The sequence below is a fragment of the Telopea speciosissima genome, chromosome 1 (assembly GCF_018873765.1).
Source record: "Telopea speciosissima isolate NSW1024214 ecotype Mountain lineage chromosome 1, Tspe_v1, whole genome shotgun sequence".
NCBI classification, from domain to species: domain Eukaryota; kingdom Viridiplantae; phylum Streptophyta; class Magnoliopsida; order Proteales; family Proteaceae; genus Telopea; species Telopea speciosissima.
The window spans coordinates 8,183,400-8,204,182 of record NC_057916.1 but is presented as its reverse complement, the minus strand read 5'-3'; the positions used below and the strand labels follow the sequence as shown (position 1 = coordinate 8,204,182).

Sequence of the window (20,783 nt, the reverse complement as noted above, 5' to 3'; positions counted from 1 at the left end):
AAATTTGACATGCTTTTCCACTTTGTTTCTGAAAAATATGTAAAATATAATTTTCAGGCCTTCTCTTGCTCCGTCAGAGATTCATCGGCTTCGACATCTTGAATCACAATAATTAGTCACCGGAAGTTGCAGAAAATATTAGAGTAGTGCTTCTTGCTGTTCAACCTAGAAATTTTCTACCATCCACGTTAACCTTGATGATGGAGGATCCTCGATTAGCTGATGCTCAGCCGTACCCGCTTTCTAACAAACTAATCAGAAAAAAAAAGAAAAAAGAAAAAACTGAGAGACTTATGTCACAAAATTCACAGTACATGCTCATTAACAACTAAAAGTATCCATCTTTCATCGGCTGGGGACTGTCTGCAAAATCCAAATGAGGGACTGACATCTCATCGTCTTCTTTGTTGCAAAATCCAAATCCTGTCAATTGAATGAAAATCCTAAATATCGAATGAAGCTGAAATGGAATTGGTGAAATTGAGGATTGAAGTCAATTCAGAACCTCTGAATCAGAAACAAAACCCTAAAACACAAAATCGATGAAATTAAATTACAATACCGAGAGAACTAATGAGAGACTGATTGAACACAAAAGCAAATACAAAATGAAAATATCGATAATTGGGTTTTTTTTTCCTTTAAAAGAAAGGTAGTCATGGATTGTGAAATATGAGTTGTCTGATCGACGAATCCGAGAACGGCGGAGGACGATGAACTGCAGAGACAAACAGAGAGAGAGATAGAAAGGAGAGGAGACTCCAACGAGACACCACTGAAAACTGGTTCCAGAAAATGGCCCTGGGAAGATGAGGAAGAAGCTGGGGACGAAGTATCAAAGATGAGAGCCCAGAGTGAGTGTCAATGAGCATAGGAGCAAATGATTGAGCAAAGTGTTAAGCAATCACGCATGTGATATTAGCCAAAAAATGAGTTAATGGATAAATAGGAGTTTAATGTACATTATACCCAAAAAATGAGTTTCAGGGTTTGTAGACAGCTGAAAGATAAGCCTTAGCATGTCTATAACCTCCCTTCTCCCCTTCTCTTTACTGGGTATGACCTTTGTGTTCATTTCAAGCCAGATCTTTTGAAAGGGGGGGGGGGGGGGGGAGAAGACGGTCAAATTGCTGATGGGTCATTTTCATTAAATATGTGGGATATGGAAATCTTAAGTGCTTCTTGCACAGTTCTAACTTTGTTCCTCACGTATTTGGTGCTACCTTTCCCTGCTCATCGACAACAACCAACAACCAACAACAACCATAACCTTATCCCAACTAAATGGGGTCGGCTACATGGATCTGATCCCTGCTCATCGACAGTGGTAATGAAAATGGTGATCTTTTTCTCTCAAAAATATGAAGCCATAGCTAATCAAGTGAAAACTAAAGCCTCAATCTTCAAATTTGACATCGAGGACTTGTCCTGAGAGAGGCATATTAATAGCAGGAGGAAAATTATCAGCATATACAGAAAAAAGCCAAACCCCCATACACTCTTCAGCATTAACTGGTGTAATTTCGAGGATGAGTTGGGCAAATAAGAGGATTGACAGTGGTAATGAAAATGGTGGTCTTTATCTCTCAAAAAGTTAGTGGCATTTTTCAGATGCATTTTTACAGTAATAGTACTTGTTATTTATATCACAATGTTTACCAGTTTTGGCTGCTAGACTGATATAGAAAACTCATTCTCAAGTGTTGAACTAAACATAGAATGATCACACCAAACAGCACTCCTTAATTAAGCAGGTGTTAAACCCAACAAAAAAAAAATAAGGCAGCTGATAACACTGAGTAGTAAACATTCTTATCAAGTCTGCCTTGTTACCTTAGTATAAGGGTGGAAAAAATAAGGTGAATGCGAAGCCATAACTAATCTAGTGAAAATTAGAGCCTCAATCTTCAAATTTGACGTCGAGGACTTGTCCTGAGAGAGGCATATTAACAGCAGGAGGAAAATTATCAGCATATACAGAAACACAAAAAAAAAACAGAAAAACAAAACGCAAGCCCCCCTTTTACTCTTCAGCATTAACTGGTTTGACTTACACTTAATGCCTTTTCAATTCCAGGAACAAGGGACCCAATGTGCTCAGCTAGGCAATCTGGTAAGACACCTACAAGTTCCTTCAAAACTGAAAATGCACCAACCTGCCAAGGACAAAAGGGTTAGGGAAAGGAAGGGACAAGATTCTGTTAGGTATAAGCAAAGAAAATTATTTCTCTTGTTCCCACCTTGGTTTTGATAGACTTTTCACGCAGTTGCTTATTTATAGATTTAACAATTTTTGGGACTTCTTGTTTCAGTAACCACCGTGTACTGCAAATGGGTAAAATGTAGTATCAGCTGCAACTCACCGATAACTACTAATCAGATATGATTGGATAGATATTAATATGAAGCCTAAGCTAAAGTCAGTTAAATAAATGAAGGCATGCAATCTACATGATGCAGAAAAACGTTGTAACCATGGAAGTTATGGGCCCAGGATGCAACCTATGAATTAGGGTTACTGAACACTTGGAGAGAGTGAAATAATTAAGGAAAAATCATAAAGAACTTCTAAAAGAGATGTATATGGGAAGTGGACAATATCTTAGAGCTCAGAAAGAGAAAAAAAAAAAAGAATGCTTTTGGCAGGGAAGGGATTTCCTATCGGTTTGGTAGGAAAAGTTACACAAACTAATGAAATATAATTAATAACTAAAACTTTGAACATCCTGGCATTTTCGGGAACATCGAGTGTCATAGTCATTGAATAGATAAGCCGCCATTCTCTATAATAAACTACGTAATGTACTTATCTGCTGGTTTACCAGTGGGCATTTTACCATAGGTTCTAGTATCTATCTACCCGTGTTTGGTTACCATCGAAGCTTAGGAAGAAAAATGAGGAGAACCAGTTGCAAGAGAAAACTATTTCATCAATACAATGGTGGAACAGCTCAGGGAAATGGGGGTGAGACTTGAGAGAACTGATTCTTGAGGAGAAAAAGAAAGCAGCAACAAAAGAAGAGGAAGATACAACAACAGTTAAAAAAAAATTAGAGTAAAGTTCAAGAATAAATTGATTTTGTACTTTGCATGATAGGGTTCAAAAATTAATTAAGGGTTCAATCAGATCATACTAAATAGGGACTAAACACACCAAAAATAAAAGAGACTGCTTTCTATAAGTCAAGGATTTATAAACAATCATTAAGTCTTGAAGGATATAACCAAAATGGGAGAGGGTTCTCTGAGTAAGCACCATAGAGGAGCACACCAACAAGGTGCGACGGAACAGTTTCATACATAGGAGGACAGCAAGGTCATTTCATGAGAGAGAGAGAGAGAGAGAGGATGCTAGTGTAACCTCCCCTGGCAGCTCAGAGAACCTTTTCCAATCCAAAATAGTGAAGATTCAATAGGCAGATTCAAGAAACTAAAGAAGAGTGAAGACAAAAAAAGCCAGCATGGAGTACCTAAAAAAATCTGCAACTATGATCAGAGTAAAAATCAAGAGAAAAAAAAAAGATCCGTAACACAGCAGTTAGAAATCAAAATAACAGCAAGAACAGGTAATAAAACATGTTCTTTGAAATCATTTATTGGTAAATTGGTCAAACAAGGAAGGTGGGACTTTGAAGGAGACAAAAATGATGTGGAACGAGATGAATACTTGTATTAAGAAGGTTGCTAAAGATGCCTTAGGCGAATCAAAAGGAAAACACCATTCATTCGGGGAGACTTGGCGGAGGGATGATGAGGCTCAAGCAGCCATTAAGGCTAAGAAATCTCATATTAAGACATGGCACAGGATTAAAGATGTACAGGATTTAAAAAGGTATAAAGTTGCTAGAAATGAAGCTACGAAGATTGTGGGAAAAAACAAGGGCGAAGAAGCATGAAGATCTTTATAACAATTTGAGCACAAAGAAAAGGGGGGGGGGGGGGGAGGAAAGCTATCTATAAGATAGCTAAAATGAGGGAAAGGAAGAGTAAAGATTTCGACTATGTTAGATGCATTAAAAGCAAGGATGATAAATTACTAATAAGGGATGATGCATTAAAAGTAAGGATGATAAATTAAGGAGAGATGGAAAAATTATTTCCACAATTTAATAAATGAAGTCATTTCCAGTAATAGTCTTGGAAGGTTGCATTATCCATCAAGACATCACATGTCGTAGATATATACGAAAAATGAGGAAGCCTGAAGTAAAATAAGCTTTAAGGAAGATGAAAGTAGGCAAGGCAGCAGGTCCAAATGGGGTCCCAATAGAAGTGTGGAAGATCTTAGGAGTATGTGCTTTTTCTTGGCTAACCAAGCTGTTTAATAAATTATAAGCACAAGGAAAATACTAGATGAATGGAAGATAAGCATTGTGGTTCCGATTTACAAAAATAAAGGTGATATTCAAAGTTGCAATAACTATAGAGGCATAAAACTAATGAGTCATACTATGAAATTATGGGAGAGGGTTATTGAAACCCACTTGAGAGAAGAAACTATTATTACGGAACTTGAGACAAGAAACTATTATTACGGAGAACCAATTTGGTTTTATGCCGGGAACATCCACGACGGAAGTTTTTTTTTTTTTTTTGGTTGAACGACGGAAGCTATTTACCTAATTAGGAGACGTACGGAAAGATTTAGAGATTGCAAGAAGGATCTCCATATGGTCTTTATTGACCTAGAATAGCCTATGACAGAATTAATTTGATATGTACTAGAGACGAGATGTGTTTCAAGTAAATATTTGAACATAGTTAAAGATATGTATAATGGTGTGGTGACTAGTGTAACAATTGTAGGGGAGGGGGTCAAGGTAGTGAATTCCCAACTAAGATTGGGTTACATCAAGGATCAGCTTTAAGCCCTTATTTGTGTACTTATAAAGGATGATTTAACTAGAGGCATTCAAGATGAGGTTCTTTGGTGTATGCTTTTTTCTGATGATATTGTTTTGTTCGACAAACAATAGCAGGGATTAACACAACTTGGAATTATGGAGATTAACCTTGGAATCAAAAGGTTTTAAGATAAGTAGAAGGGAAACGAACTATATGGTGTGTAATTTTAACTACATTAGGACGGATAATGAGGTGATGTAAAATCGATGAGAGGGAGATCCCGCAAAGTGATTATTTGGGTATCTGGTATCAATCATAAATAAAGGAGACAGGATAATGTTACACAAAGAATTAAATTAGGATGGATGAAGTGGAGAGGTGTGTTCTGAGTGTTGTGTGTGTTAGGTTTTAGAGTAGATGGAGAAGAAAGGGAAAAGCTCTAAGAGAGCCAAGAGTTCAAACACGATTCTTGGGGTAAATCTGTTATGTCTCAAAACTAGAGACTAACAAGCTTATATTGAAAAGAATGTATAATTACACTGAGGCCCTTGGCCTAATACAAATGAAACATAGAGCACATAAGTAGGGGTTATGTACATATTGTAGCGACCCAAGTTCTGGGCGCGACCCGAGAGCCAAATGGGTCGCTACGCAAAACCAAAAAAAAAAAAAGGGGAAAGAAAAGAAAAGGAAAGGAAAAAAAAAAAAGGAAAGAAGGGAAGGGGGGAGGAAATCGTGCTTGATTTTTCCAGACGTTTTTCCAGAGGAATTGCCAGGCTTGCCTCCTGTAAGAGAGGTAGAGTTCACTATTGAGTTGGTGCCTGGGACTGCACCTATTTCTAGAACACCGTACCGTATGGCCCCTTCTGAACTTAAAGAACTTAAGAATCAACTGGACGAGCTTATGGATAGGGTTTTATCAGGCCGAGTACTTCACCCTGGGGCTCTCCGGTCCTTTTTGTGAAGAAGAAAGACGGTAGCATGAGGATGTGCATAGACTACCGATAATTGAATAAAGCAACAATTAAGAACAGGTACCCTTTGCCAAGGATTGATGACCTGTTTGATTAACTTCAGGGAGCAGAATTCTTCTCTAAGATTGATCTCAGATCTGGTTACCACCAGTTGAGGGTCAAGGAGGAAGACGTGTCAAAGACGGCATTTAGAACAAGGTATGGACATTATGAGTTCACCGTTATGTCTTTCGGGTTAACCAACACGCCAGCAGCGTTTATGGGCTTGATGAATCGGGTATTCAAGGCCCACTTGGACCATTTTGTTATTGTATTCATCGATGACATCTTGGTATACTCAAAATCGGAGGTGGAACATAGTGAGCACCTGAGAACGGTGTTGCAGTTACTGCAGAATAACCAATTGTTCGCCAAACTCTCGAAGTGCGAGTTTTGGCTCACTAAGGTGAGCTTCTTGGGACATGTAGTGTCTAAAGAAGGGATATCTGTGGATCCAATAAAAATTAAAGCGGTGGTAAATTGGTCAAGGCCGGCGACAGCATCGGAGGTCAGAAGCTTTTTAGGCCTGGCAAGTTATTACAGAAGGTTTATGGAAGGGTTTTCTAAGATTTCAGCTCCGCTAACTAAGTTGACCAGGAAGAATGAGAAGTTTGCCTGGACAACAGAGTGTGAGGAGAGCTTTGTGGAATTGAAGAAGAGATTGACAACAGCCCCTGTACTCACCCTACCTTCCGGAAATGAAGAATTAGTGGTTTATTGTGATGCATCGAAGAGGGGTTTGGGTTGTGTCTTGATGCAAGGAGGAAGGGTTATTGCTTACGCGTCAAGGCAATTAAAGACACATGAAGTCAATTACCCAACTCATGATTTGGAACTGGCAGCTGTGGTGTTCGCTTTAAAGATATGGCGACATTACCTGTATGGTGAAAAATTTGAAGTCTTCACCGACCACAAGAGCTTGAAGTATATCTTCTCGCAGAAGGAATTAAACATGAGGTAGAGGCGTTGGGTGGAATTCCTTTAGGATTATGTTTTTTCAGTTAATTACCACCCTGGCAAGGCAAATGTAGTGGCCGATGCCCTCAGTAGACAACCAGCTGCAAGATTGGCAAGCTTGATGAGCAAAGAATGGAAACTATTGGAAGGGTTTAGCGAACTGGGTTTGCATGTGCATTGTAGGAAGGAGAAATCTCTGATTGCGAGTTTCAGAGCGCAACCAACTCTTATGAGTCAGATTAAGGCAAAGCAGTGTGGAGATCCTTTCTTGGAAAAAGTCAAGTCAAACTTAGCTTCTCATCCAGATTTCTCAGAAGGAGAAGATGGAAGTATATGGTTTCAAGGGACACTTTGTGTTCCAAAGGATGTTGAACTGAGGAGAACAGTTTTGGAAGAGGCACACAACTCTAAGTATACTATCCACCCAGGTAGTACGAAAATGTACAAGAATCTGAAGGAAACTTTTTGGTGGGGTAACATGAAGAGAGAGATAGCAAAGTTTGTGTCTACCTGCTTGGTATGTCAACAGGTCAAGGCAGAGCATCAGAGACCAGGAGGGTTGCTTCAACCTCTTGAGATCCCAGAGTGGAAATGGGAAAATATCTCTATGGATTTTATTGTGGGGTTACCAAGGACAAGAAGTGGCAATGATGCTATTTGGGTTGTAGTTGATCGACTGACTAAATCATCACATTTCTTGGCCATTAAAGAAAATTGGTCCTTGGAGAAATTGGCAGAAATTTATGTGGCGGAGATAGTACGATTGCATGGGATTCCAGTATCAATTGTATCCGACAGAGATGCAAGATTCACATCGGAATTTTGGAAAGGTCTTCAGAAGGCTATGGGGACAAGACTAGATTTCAGTACTGCTTTTCACCCTCAAACTGATAGCCAGACAAAGAGGGTTAACCAGATAGTAGAAGACATGCTTCGCGCCTGCGTTATGGATTTCCACGGAGATTGGGATAGACATTTGCCATTGGTGGAGTTCTCATACAATAACAACTATCAATCTAGTATTCAGATGGCTCCCTATGAGGCTTTGTATGGGAGGCCTTGTAGATCACCTGTGTGTTGGTCTGAGGTTGGAGAGGGAAAGCTCCTTGGGCCAGAATTGGTACAGTAGACCGCAGATAAAGTTACACTCATACGGGAGAGGATTAGATCAGCTCAGAGCAGACAAAAGAGTTATGCAGATAATAGGCTACGAGAATTGGAATTCGAAGAAGGCGATCAAGTGTTTCTGAAAGTCTCACCCTTCAAGGGTGTGATGAGGTTTGGGCGGAAGGGCAAGTTGACTCCAAGGTACGTTGGGCCGTATCGGATCACTCAGAAAGTGGGCAAGCGAGCTTATCGGTTGGCATTGCCTGCAGCGATGTCAAGGATGCACAACGTATTTCATGTTTCCATGCTCCGGAAGTGCAATGCAGATCCATCTCAGGTGATTGACCCAGAACCAATAGTCATTCAAGAAGTTGGAACGCACGAAGAGAATCCTACTCAGATTGTTGATCGAAAGGAGCATACCTTGAGGGGTAAGGTGATTCCATTAGTTAAAGTGAAATGGCAACATCATGGAGCAGGAGAGGCGACATGGGACCGTGAGGAGGACGTAAGAGCAAAGTACCCAAAGTTATTCGAATCAGGTACGAGTATTTAAATTTGGGGACCAAATTTCTTTTAAGGAGGGGAGAATGTAGCGACCCAAGTTCTGGGCACGACCCGAGAGCCAAATGGGTCGCTACGCAGAACAAAAAAAAAAAAAGGGGAAAGAAAAGAAAAGGAAAGGAAAAAAAAAAAAGGAAAGAAAAAAAGAAAAAGGAAAGAAAAGAAAAGGGAAAGAAAAAACAAGGAAAGAAGGGAAGGGGGAGGAAATCGTGCTTGATTTTTCTTTCCCTATCTCTAATTGAGTTTTGGATTTTATATAGAGGAGAATAAATCTTTTGGAGGGATTCCATCTTGGCCGGAAGACTTCAAGAACAAGAGAGGGCTAAGAAGATTGGAAAAGGATCGGAGGAAGGCTGAGAGAAGAGCTGCTGAGGAGAAGAAGAAAGAGGACGTTGGCTTCGTTTTGAGGTAGGCTCCCTATCCGGTTATAATGGGTTAGAGCTATACACAAATCTGCCTAAAGCTATTGGTTATGGTGTCTTTAAAAATCTGATTTAGCTTCATTCCTATGAAATTGTTTAGTATTGCTTTTATACCTTGCCTTGGTCTGACCTCATATATTTTAAAAATTTCTGCTTTAAAGTTACCATGTTGTCTTTGTTTTTAAAAAAAAAAATATATATATATATATATATATATATATATATATATATATATATACTGTCATGATGCTTAAAATGCTGTTTTGGTACCATATACCGTTATGATGCTTAAAATATTGTTTTGATTCCATATACTGCTTAAAAAAAAATACTGCATTTCTGTTTTAAATTCTCCTTCTGAAATTCTGTTTATAAAAATTCTGCATCTCTGCTCTAGTTTCTGTTCTGGAATTCTGTTCATAAAATTCTGCATTTCTGCTTTAGTTTCTATTTCTGAAATGCTGTTTATAAAATTCTGCACTTCTGCTTTAAATTCTACTTCTGAAATTCTGTTTATAAAATACTGCACTTCTGCTTTAAATTCTGCTTCTGAAATTCTGTTTATAAAAATTCCGCATCTCTGCTCTAGTTTCTGTTCTGGAATTCTATTCATAAAATCCTGCAGTTTCGATTTAATCTTTGATTTGAAATTTTATCCATTAATAATTCTGCAGTTTTATTTAAACTCTGTTTTTTTGGTCTATGCCGAGTTAGGTAATATTATAATTCTGTTTTTGGCACACATGCTTTTACATACATTAAAGATATGCTTGGTTTTATTTCATGAATCGGTTCAGTACACCGATATATGGTTTTACGCTATTATGTTTTGAGAATACAATCGAGCCGAAAGTGGGGCTGATTTATTAGTCCTTGGGGGTGGCTGCCCAAAAAGATGGTTATGGTCCTACCGGTAGAGTCCCTTTTGTTGCTTCTCACTAGAAACCCCGTACGACGGTATGGGAGGTGAAAGCCCTTTGCCTTTGGAACAATTGTTTTGCAAGTCCTGTCCCACCTTATGATGGGTACGGAATGGGAATAGGCCGGCATTAGTATTCGTGTTGTATTGATAAAAGAACCTAATGGGCTATACTCGTACCACTAGTTATTTTTGGTGAGTTTTGCCCGTCTCTATGAGTTTTAGTATGGTTGTCATTTGATTTGAATCTTTTTGAAATAAAATTCATGAGTATCGTATTTTTGAAAAATTATAGAAGAAAAAAATACACTTGCATACATTACATTTCGTCCTTGTGCCATTGATATCATATCTTCGCAAGCATTTCTTTCTTTATAAGGTAGCCTATTGAGTTCCACAACTCAGGCAGAATGTGATGTTTTGCAGATGAGGGTTTTGGCCAAGCTTGAGTTGAGGACATAGATATAGCTCGAGAACCTTGGGGAAGTGTGCTTGAGCGCGAGTGATTCGGAGGAGTTTGCCCAAGAGAAACCTTTTGGATTATTTTTTCCAGAGTAGTACTTTATGTCCCATGAGTTGGACAGTCTATGTTGAACTTGACATTATTTCAGTTTATTTGGTTTTGGAATATTGGTTATGTTTCTCTTTTGAAGGACTTGGACGTTTATTCAGTTTTAATTTTAATGACTGTCTAAAAGAAAATTTTATCTTAGGTGTCCATTGTGTTGTTTTGAGGTTCAACAGGTTAATTTGAGTTAACGACCCGAAATCCGATTGTTCGGGTTTTAGGGCGTTACACATATATACCCCTGATACAACTATTCTTAACAGTGTGATCAACGTATTTCTTTAAAACATAAAGGAAACTTTTATAGGACAGTCATATGACCAGTTATGATGTATGGTGCAAAATGTTGGACTGTAAAGAAACATGTAGGAACCGCTTCCTCTAAAAGGCCGACCTTGTAGGAAAGGGATGAAACAATATGTATATAAAATAGGAGCTCTAACACAACGGACTATCTAAAGGTGGATACGGGTAGATAAATGCATTTTTTTAATAAAACATATTAGTGATAAACTCGGTGTAGCTGAGATGAGGATGTTGAGATGGATGTGTGGCAATACTAGAAAGGGAAAAGTAAGGAATGAACAAATTAACGCTGATTTAGGAGTAAATCCAATACATGATAAGCTGCAAGAAAGTTGTTTGAGGTTGGCGTGGCCATATACAACAAAGGCCTTTAGATGATCCAGTATGGAGGAGTCATTTGATTCAGATTGAAGGAGCTAAAAGAGCCAAGGGCAAACCTCAAATGACTCTAGGAGAAGTGGTGAGGAAAGACATGCATAGCTTAGGCATTGTATCATGTATGGCTCAGAATAGAGCTGATCGAAGGGTAGGGATCCATGCAGCTGTTAGAGTTACTAGTAGTTATGTTCTAAGGGTAGTTTGGGAACTAGCCTATTAACTAGTTGCCCTGTTTTGTAATTTCTATCTTTTTCCCTTTTTTACTGTTTACCTCCTTAGGGAGGTGTATGTAATTCCTTTACTTCTACTAATGAATCAATATAGTTGTGGAGAGACATCTCTCACATACACAAGTTACAACCGAAATATTATTCCTCTATTCTCTTCTTCTCTTCTTCTTCTCCATCTTCTTCTCCTTCACTTACCTATATTCCCAACCTAAAAACCAACTTGGTATCAGAGCCAAAAGGTTTGAGAGTCGTATCACCACTCTTTTCCACATTTTTTCCCTCTCTTTGAAATCCTTTGAGTTCTAGGATTTCAAAGAAGAGGTTCATATGTAAATCCTTTGCTGAAGTAATATGACATAGGTTTTCTACAACCTATTTGGTGATTGAAGATGGTCCTTGAGATAGTGTGGAGCTCCTTTGAAGTTATTTTCAAGTAAACCAAGCAGCAGCCTAGGGTTCCGCCAGTTCAGGTTGCAGACCATCTCGATCCTTCTTTCGATACCTTTTGGAGCTTGGAATAGCTCAATAGAATCGCATGGGTCCCTTCTATGCTCCAAGTGTGCCTCCTTGATGAATGAAGGTATTGTTCAAGCATAGCTCGGTTCGTTGGAACTGCTACGCCCTAGATTTTCGGCGATTCAGGTTGAATCCATGGCTCGGCTTCATTTCAAGCATGGGTTTGATGGACCAGCCCACTAGGATCGTACGGGTCCTATTTATTGTGCTTGTGGTCCTCTTTGATGGATGAGAGCATCTTTTGAGCCCACCTCGGTTTCGTGGTGACAGATTTTCTACCCGTAAGCCCGATAATCTTTGTATTGTCCTTGTTCTTGCATTTAGGGTATGTTGGGCTTCTTGCGTTGAGAAGTGATTATGAATATCTGTATGTGAGTATTGGAGCTTGTTTAAGCTGCTTTTTCTTATTGGGGAGTGTGGGAGTGAAGCTTTTTCTTCTGGAATCTCTGCTTTTGTGTGTTGGGATAATTTACGTGGGTTGAGCGTGCCTCCCTTGCCGGCTGTTATCCATTTTATGGTCAAGTGCTATTTCCCATACACTATGGTTGATACACCTACATCTGAACTTGGTTCGGCTACCTCACCTCTCCCCACAGCTCCTCCAGTTGTCATGAGAATGTGCCACACGATTTCCTTTGTGAAACTTGATGGCACTAACTATTTGGATTGGTCACACTCAGTAAGGCTTTCACTAAGAAGCAAACGGAAACTTGGCTATATTACCGGTACCATTACGGCTCCCGAGCCTACCTCACCTACTTATGAACAATGGGAAGCCGACAATTCTACGGTCGTACATGGCTGATTTTCTCTATGACCCGAGATTGGATGGAGGTTTATAAGAAAGGAGACTCGCCAAGGCCATCTGGGACAGCGTTTCACAAACTTATGATCGGGTGGGTGACTCTGCCAAGGTCTACCAGCTTCACCAAAAGATCAACTCCATTCGACAAGGCGATAGGACCATTTCGAGTACTATAATGCCTTTCGGCCTCTTGGAGGAATATGATCACTACAGAGATCTTCACTTGAAGGACCCAGAGGATGAGGCTAAGGTCTATCGGACTCTTGAAAAAGAGCGTGTCTTTATCTTACTTGGTGGTCTGAATCCTGACTATGAGCCTATCAGACTTCAGATCTTAGGCCGGTCTCCCTTCCCATCTCTTAGTGAGGTCTATAGTTACTTACAGAGTGAGGAGACTAGACGTGTTGCTATGGAGCCAGCTTCTGTATCTTCTCTTGAGAGGTCAGCCCTCAACTCCAGTTCTTCCCGCGACACCCGTGGAGGTGGTCGTGGCCCCAGGCCTAGCCGAGAGGTAGCCAACACAGTAGAGACAGTGGGTGCCAATAGTGTTGGTCGGGACCGTTTTAAATGTGACCATTGTGGGAGAACTGGACACACCAAGGATCGGTGTTGGTCTCTTCATGGTCGTCCTCCTAGCACACGTAGTCGTGGTGGCCGTAGAGGGGGAGCCCGAGCTCACTCTGTGATGACTGAGGCAGATACTATACCGGATGACCCCACCTTTATGGAGACAGTGGTTTGACGGGTCATGTCACGCTTTAGCACATCTTCTACACCTTCTCGAGCTCCTCATCATCCTCGGCCTTACAGGTCTCTACTTCACCTCTACGCAGCCCGGTCTTGGAGTCATCGACTCAGTGCATCGACCATATGACCGACGTCCCATAATTATGATTCCTATACCATTTGCTTCCGGTAAGGATAAGGTTAGAATAGTGATGGCTCCCTATCCTCCATCTCCGGTAAGGGTAGTATTCCTGTAACCTCGTCTATTTCTCTTTCTTCTCGTTCTTCATGTTCCTAACCTTACAGTTAATCTCTTATCTCGTGAGTCACTGACAAAATCTTTGAATTGCTCCGTCACATTTTTCCCTTCTCACCTGTCTTTTTCAGGATTTGGTGACGAAGAGGATTATTGGTAGTGGACGTGAAGAGCAAGGCCTTTATTTTTTTGACCCTTTTCTACCCACAACTCAGTCTTATGTGTGTGGTCATACTGAGAGTAGTTCTGTGGAGTCTGTTATGTTATGGCATCGGCGTCTTGGCCATCCATCTTTTGTTGTAATGAGGAAACAATTGCCTCACTTATTTTCTTCTGTTGTTTCTTCTCATGTTTTTCAATGTGAACCATGCATGTTTACCACACATTGTCGTTCCTCTTATCCATATCATGGTAATAGAACTGTTGCTCCTTTTCATCTTGTGCACACTGATGTTTGGGGACCTTCTCCTACTACCTCTTTATTTGGTTATCGTTATTTTGTGTCCTTTATTGATGATTTCTCTCGTGCTACTTGGACCATTCTGATGAAACATAAAAGTGATGTTTGTGATGCGTTTAAAACCTTCTATCAGATGATTCTTACTCAGTTTGACACCCGAATCAAAGTTGTTCGATCTGATAAAGGGGGGGAATACATGTTTAGTGGTCTCCAAAACTTCTTTACTGATAATGGCATTCTCCATCAGCTAGCGTGTGTTGACACTCCCCAACAAAATGGGGTTGCTGAGAGGAAGAATCGCCATTTATTGGAGGTCACCCATAGTCTTTTGTTTGGTATGCATGTCCCCAAAACCTTTTGATCCGCTGCTCTTCTCACTGCTTCTTTCCTCATCAATCGCATGCCTACCAAACTTCTTTACTACAAATCTCCCTTGGACATTTTATCTCCCAAAGTTTCAGCTCTCTCTTCCCCCTAAGGTCTTTGGTTGTGTTTGTTATGTGCATGTAAAGAAATCTGCCCGCACTAAACTTGATCCCAAAGCTCTCAAGTGTCTCTTCCTTGGGTACTCTTCTATTACCAAGGGCTACAAGTGCTATCACCCTTCTTCTCGCCGGTGTCTTATCTCAAAGGATGTCACCTTTCTTGAATCTCTTCCTTTCTTTGCCCCTTCTCAGCATCCTCTTCAGGGGGAGAAGTGTGGAAGTGAACAGGCTGCTGATTTTCTTCATTCTCCTCTTCCTATCTCTCCTTTTATGTTTGACATTGGTACACACAGGATTGTGGATGTGGTCAATACTAGTGATCAATCTCAATCAGATGTGAACACAGAATTGGTGGTTGAAAGTGGTCCTAGTAAGGAGAAGGATTACCACATTACATACAGAAAGGGTGAAGGCGTACATAATCAAAGAAAGCAAACCTACCAAGAGTCCTCTTTGGATCCAGATCCACATCTTGAGCTTCATCACTCTCAATCAGGTGACATCCCTTCTCCTCCTTGTGATTTAGACCTTCCTATTGCTGTTAGAAAAGGGAAAAGAGCTTGCACTAATCCTATAGCCCAGTTTATTTCCTATGATGCTCTTTCTCCCACAAGTATGGCCTTTATTACTGCTCTTTCTACAGCTTCTATTCCCAGGAATGTCATCGATGCTATGTCTGACCCAAAGTGGAGACAAGCTATGTCTGAGGAGATGATGGCCCTTGAGAAGAATGGTACTTGGCAATTGGTGGACCTTCCTAAGGGACGTGTCCCAGTTGGCTGCAGATGGGTCTATACAATCAAATATAAATCTGATGGCAGTGTTGAAAGATACAAAGCAAGGTTGGTTGCCAAGGGATACAGTCAAGTCTATGGGATTGACTATCAGGAGACGTTTGCTCCTGTGGCCAAGCACAATTCTATAAGAGTCCTCTTATCCTTAGCTGCCAATAATGATTGGCCTTTATACCAGTTAGATGTGAAGAATGCTTTCCTTCACGGTGACTTGGAAGAAGAGGTGTACATGCAAACCCCTCCTGGCTTCAAAATGCCTTCAGCTGAAGGGAAAGTGTGCCTTCTCAAGAAAGCACTATATGGTCTCAAACAATCTCCCAAGGCATGGTTTGAGCGCTTCCGACAGGCTATTCTGAGAAATGGGTATTCCTAGAGTCAAGCTGATCACACTCTCTTTACCAAGCGGGGCAATGGTACTATCACAGCCCTCATTGTTTACATTGACGATATTGTGGTCACAGGGGATGATATAACTGAAATAAGTAAACTGAAAGACTACCTGGCACAGCAGTTTGAAATCAAAGATCTGGGTCCCTTGCGGTACTTCTTAGGGATTGAAGTATCAAGAACCAAGAAAGGAATCAACATATGTCAACGGAAGTTTGTCCTTGATTTGTTGACAGAGACAGGGATGTCAGGCTGTAAACCAGCAAATTCTCCCATTGAGCAGAATCATAAACTGGGAGAAGATTGTAGTTCTCCTTTGGTTGATGCGGGAAAGTACCAACGGCTAGTGGGGAAGCTTATCTATCTTGCTATGACTCGCCCAGATATCTCCTATGCAGTGGCTGTGGTGAGCCAATTCATGTATGCTCCCAAGAGTGGCCACTTAGATGCTGTGTACCGCATTATTAGGTATTTGAAGTCTTCTCCAGGGAAAGGACTATTATATGCCAAACACAATCACTCGAGAGTGGAAGGCTTCACTGATGCTGATTGGGCTGGCTCCATTACAGACAGAAGATCTACCTCTGGCTATTGTACCTTTGTGGGAGGTAATTTGGTTACTTGGAGAAGCAAAAAACAGCATGTTGTAGCCAGATCTAGTGCAAAAGCAGAATTTCGAGCTATGGCTCATGGTGTTTGTGAACTCATACGGTTGAAAAGGCTTGTTCGAACTGGATTTGCTATCAAGGCCCTATGAGACTCTACTGTGACAACAAGGCTGCCATCAGTATTGCCCATAATCCGGTTCAACATGACCGAACCAAGCACATTGAGGTTGATAGGCACTTCATCAAGGAGAAGATTGATTCTAGCCACATTTGTACTCCGTTTGTGCAGACTGGTGATCAGCTGGCAGACATCTTCACTAAGGCTCTTGCTTTTCCTCAGTTTAGTACACTCTTAAGCAAGCTGGGAATGCATGATATATATTCTCCCGCTTGAGGGGGAGTGTTAGAGTTACTAGTAGTTATGTTCTAAGGGTAGTTTGGGAACTAGCCTATTAACTAGTTGCCCTGTTTTGTAATTTCTATCTTTTTCCCTTTTTTACCGTTTACCTCCTTAGGGAGGTGTATGTAATTCCTTTACTTCTACTAATGAATCAATATAGCTGTGGAGAGACATCTCTCACACACACAAGTTACAACCGAAATATTATTCCTCCATTCTCTTCTTCTCTTCTTCTTCTCCATCTTCTTCTCCTTTACTTACCTATATTCCCAACCTAAAAACCAACTGCAGCTGACCCCATTTAGTTCGGATAAGGCTGACTTGTATATATACTATATGTCACTATAAATTAACATAAGGAACCTAGGCTTATCCCTAATCCTACTAACCCTCAAACCCAAAGGCCCAAAGCATCTAGCAAAAACCCCTGATTGGAACTTGAAAGCCATGTCCCCGTTCCCTAAAGCAACTAGGTGAATGTTGATTTCTACAGGAGAACATTTGTGGAATTTTATGGATTGTGTAATTGACTATTTTGTGCTTGTTTATTAGGTTCTAAGGAAATATATAGTATTCTGTCCATATCATATTTCGCTAGTTTCGACATGCGCGAGATAAAGCGGGAGGCAAAATCCAGAAGCAGCATAATTTCAGTTGAAATTTCACTAATTTCGTTCTCAAAGATGCACAGTTTCGTCAAACTTTTGGTTGAAAATTCGGTCATTTCGTCAGTTTTCCCCGAAATGGCCAAGCGAAACCCATGGAAAAAATGCGCTGTTTCAGTCGAAATTTCGCTGATTTCTGTCTGATCGAAATACAAATTTTGAACTATGATACATATTGATAATATTTATTTTGTTTGTTAGGAAAATAATGGAAACTTTATTAAACCCAAAGGTTTTCTTACTCATACCTGATAGGATTAAAGTTCTACTTTGACTAGAAGGATATGGGTAGGGCCATTACTGCCCCTACCTCCTCGTTTGAAGCCCTACCGAGGTTCACTGATATCCCTTACCATGTTCTTAGCAATGCAAGCACCATTTTATTTACCCTGTTCCCTTCACACCCTTCTCATCTACAGTTATTTAAGAAAACCTTTATTTATTTCCTGTGATAGTTGTACAGCATTCATCTGTGTCATCAGCCCTAAACCTCACGGGGTTGTAGCCTAGGCCCATAACCTGCAGGGTTACATAGGTTGTCAAATGTCAAACATGTCCAGCATCACTCCATTATGCTACATTGTGCATCTAAGTATTGAAGATAATTGTTGGTACCATCTTGTCAGAGATTTTTTTTAAGTTTCAAAACATATATTCTATTTTTATCAATCTCTTGTGGTACACCCCTCCAATATTTACTTTTGAATGTCACCTACAAAATTCACACATCAGTGAAATCATTGGACACAAACACAAAAACACAGAAAGCAAGGTTGAAAAACCTACAACCCACACAAGCAACCAAGACAAGGGGGAAAATACCTAATGACTTCATAACCTTCTTGCCCACCAACATGCATCACAGTAAGAAAACTTGCCACAGCCCCAAATCCTAGAGGATAACTACTACAACAAGCAAAATGCAATTGCGAATAGTAGTTCTATAAGGCCTTTTTCGGTTTTGGACAATAATACTGATGGGTCTGGAGTATTAGGTTCTGAGCAAAATGTTTTGAGACTGTTCAGAGCCAGAGCAAGAAGCTTCTGCCATCCTATCGAGTCAAGGATCTAAAGATATGTATCAGTCACCATTCATATCCCAGGTATTGACCTTGATCATTTAGGATTGAAAATCCACAAAACCATCTTCTGCCCTAGAAACCATGACTGGAGTCACCCTCCAATTTTCTAAAATATTTTTACATTACCAATCAAAGAACTACTAACAATAGTTCTATTGGAGATAAAACTAATTTACCTCTACTCATTTATGTCAATCGGAGCATTCTAGCACAGATTCTCCGGTGATTTGGCGATGGCATTGCAAAGATATCTCTTGAAGCGAAGCCATGAAGCTAGGGAGAAGCTTCAACCCTTGTTGTTCCGTAGCTTTTCCTCCATATCTACTCCTACGCTACCTCCCTTCGATTACGAACCGAAGGCTTACAAAGGACCTCTAGAAGACAAAATTCTTCAGAAATGAAAGAAGTATCTTGGTCCCTCTCTGTTCCATTACTATCAGAAGCCCATAAGTCCTGCTCGCTTGCTTCGTCCATGTAAATCGCTAGAAGAGTGGAAGTAAAAAACTCGCTGGTGTTAAGGAGTGACATTCTCTCATGTCCCTTATAAGACCCATAAACGAATATATACCAATGAAAAGTGTTAGAATCACTTTTCATGTGGGACTCTGCTGATTCCTCCTGGGTCTGGCGCAAGATTCTTCTTCTGCGCCCTCTGGCCCTTAGCGCCACCTCCTCCTCTATATATCTGACGGGTCCTCTATCTCCCTTTGGCTTGACCCTTGGCATCCCAACGGTGTCCTTTATAATCTTCTTAGAGCGAGAGCTGTCTACTCCACCGGCATTCCCAAGTCCGCCCCTCTCTCAGTCATCATTGCCCATGGTACTTGGACCCCTCCCTCCCCCTTCCCCCCCTCCTTCTCCCGGTTCTGGGACTCTCTCCCTCCCCTCCCCCCCATCCCCCCCTATCCATGCGGACAAGACCATCTGGCTTCCCTCCACAAATGGCCTCTTCTCCTTTAAATCAGCCTGGAACCTAGCTAGACCCCATGCCCTTCATGTCATTTGGCATAGACTTATCTGGTTCAAAGGCCACATCCCCAGACATAGCTTTCTAGCCTGGAGAGCCCTCAAACTTTGCCTCCCAACCCAAGCCTTCCTTCTTCACAGAAAAATCCTAGTCTCCCCCTCCTGTATCCTTTGTTGGACCGGACATGAAGACATAGATCACCTATTTTTTGACTGCCCCTTGTCTTCTACCATTTGGAAAAAAGCCCTTACCTTCATTTGGCCTCGCATTAGGAGACCTCTTCCCTTTGCCAGAGAGTGGCTTTGGTTGGACACGAGCTTTTCTGGGCAAACCATTTGCGATACTAGTGAGCGACTTGTTTTTGGTGCAACTCTTTATCACATTTGGATGGAAAGGAACCTTAGAAGATGGACCTCCAACTCTCGCTCGTTCAACCTGATTTGGAAAGCCATCTTCTTTGATGTCTCCTCCAAGCTTAGTGTTTTGCCTTTGAAGGCCGTCCCGGACACCCCAAGGAACAGGCATATTGTTGTTTCCTGGGGTTTAGATGTCTCTTTATTGAGAACCCGCTAGCGGGTTTGCTCTCCCCCCCCTTCCTCTCTTCCCCCTTGTATATTCCCCCCCCCTTCTTGTCCCTTTTCCTTTTGGTAATACAATTTTTTATTCACCAAAAAAAAAAATAGAATTTACAAGAACATTTATTTTAGACAGAAAAATTTGGGTGGGTAAATCCTTGAAGACAACAAAATAAGGAAATAATTTTGAAAAGGATTTTTTGAAATTACCTTTTTCAATAAAACAAAAACAACAATTATTTTTGTGTGTTTCGAGTGTTGAATGAAGCTTACGATCCTCTTAGTGATCAGTGATCCTAAAGAGGCTGGGTAGCCTATAGGTAATTTTCAAGTTAAAAAAAAATATATATTAATATATTAATTTTAAATAGAGTCCAATATTGTCATATGGCACGACAGTACTGTTGGTATAGATTCTCTACGGGTGTATCCAATTATTCAAAAGTGACTTGAAGCCCTTTTTTATATTGAGAGGGGCCAGGTTTCCTATGTTTACCGCCAACAAGATATATTTAGATAGGCATCTTGAGAGACTTCTGATAAAAATTTGTTGAAGTCTAATGGTTGTCCTCCTCCTCCTTTCTTTTTCAAGGTAGGAGATTGAATTAGAGTAAGTGGTTGAATTTTAAGAGCCACACTCCAATTACCAACGGGTGGATTTTAATGAATTGTAATTAATGGAACGTTATTATTTGGTGATTTTTCCTGACTATGTTGAAGATAGGATTGTTTCAAGTTTTAATTATAT

At 40.5% G+C, this 20,783-nt stretch overlaps 1 protein-coding gene across 1 annotated transcript; it reads left to right on the top strand.

The window, feature by feature from the left end:
- Nucleotides 1-8,088: 8,088 nt before the first annotated feature.
- LOC122654608 lies at nt 8,089-8,898 on the top strand. The gene is made up of 2 exons (XM_043848814.1): nt 8,089-8,464; nt 8,747-8,898. The coding sequence occupies exons 1-2, from the start codon at nt 8,089-8,091 to the stop codon at nt 8,896-8,898; spliced, it is 528 nt and encodes a 175-aa protein (XP_043704749.1).
- The last annotated feature ends 11,885 nt before the right edge of the window (nt 8,899-20,783 follow it).

Coding starts and splice junctions, on each gene's coding strand:
- LOC122654608 (XM_043848814.1), top strand. CDS start 8,089: ATGAGGTTTGGGCGGAAGGGCAAGTTGACTCCAAGGTACGTTGGGCCG. Junction 8,465..8,746: donor CCCAAAGTTATTCGAATCAG/GTACGAGTATTT, acceptor GATTTTATATAG/AGGAGAATAAATCTTTTGGA.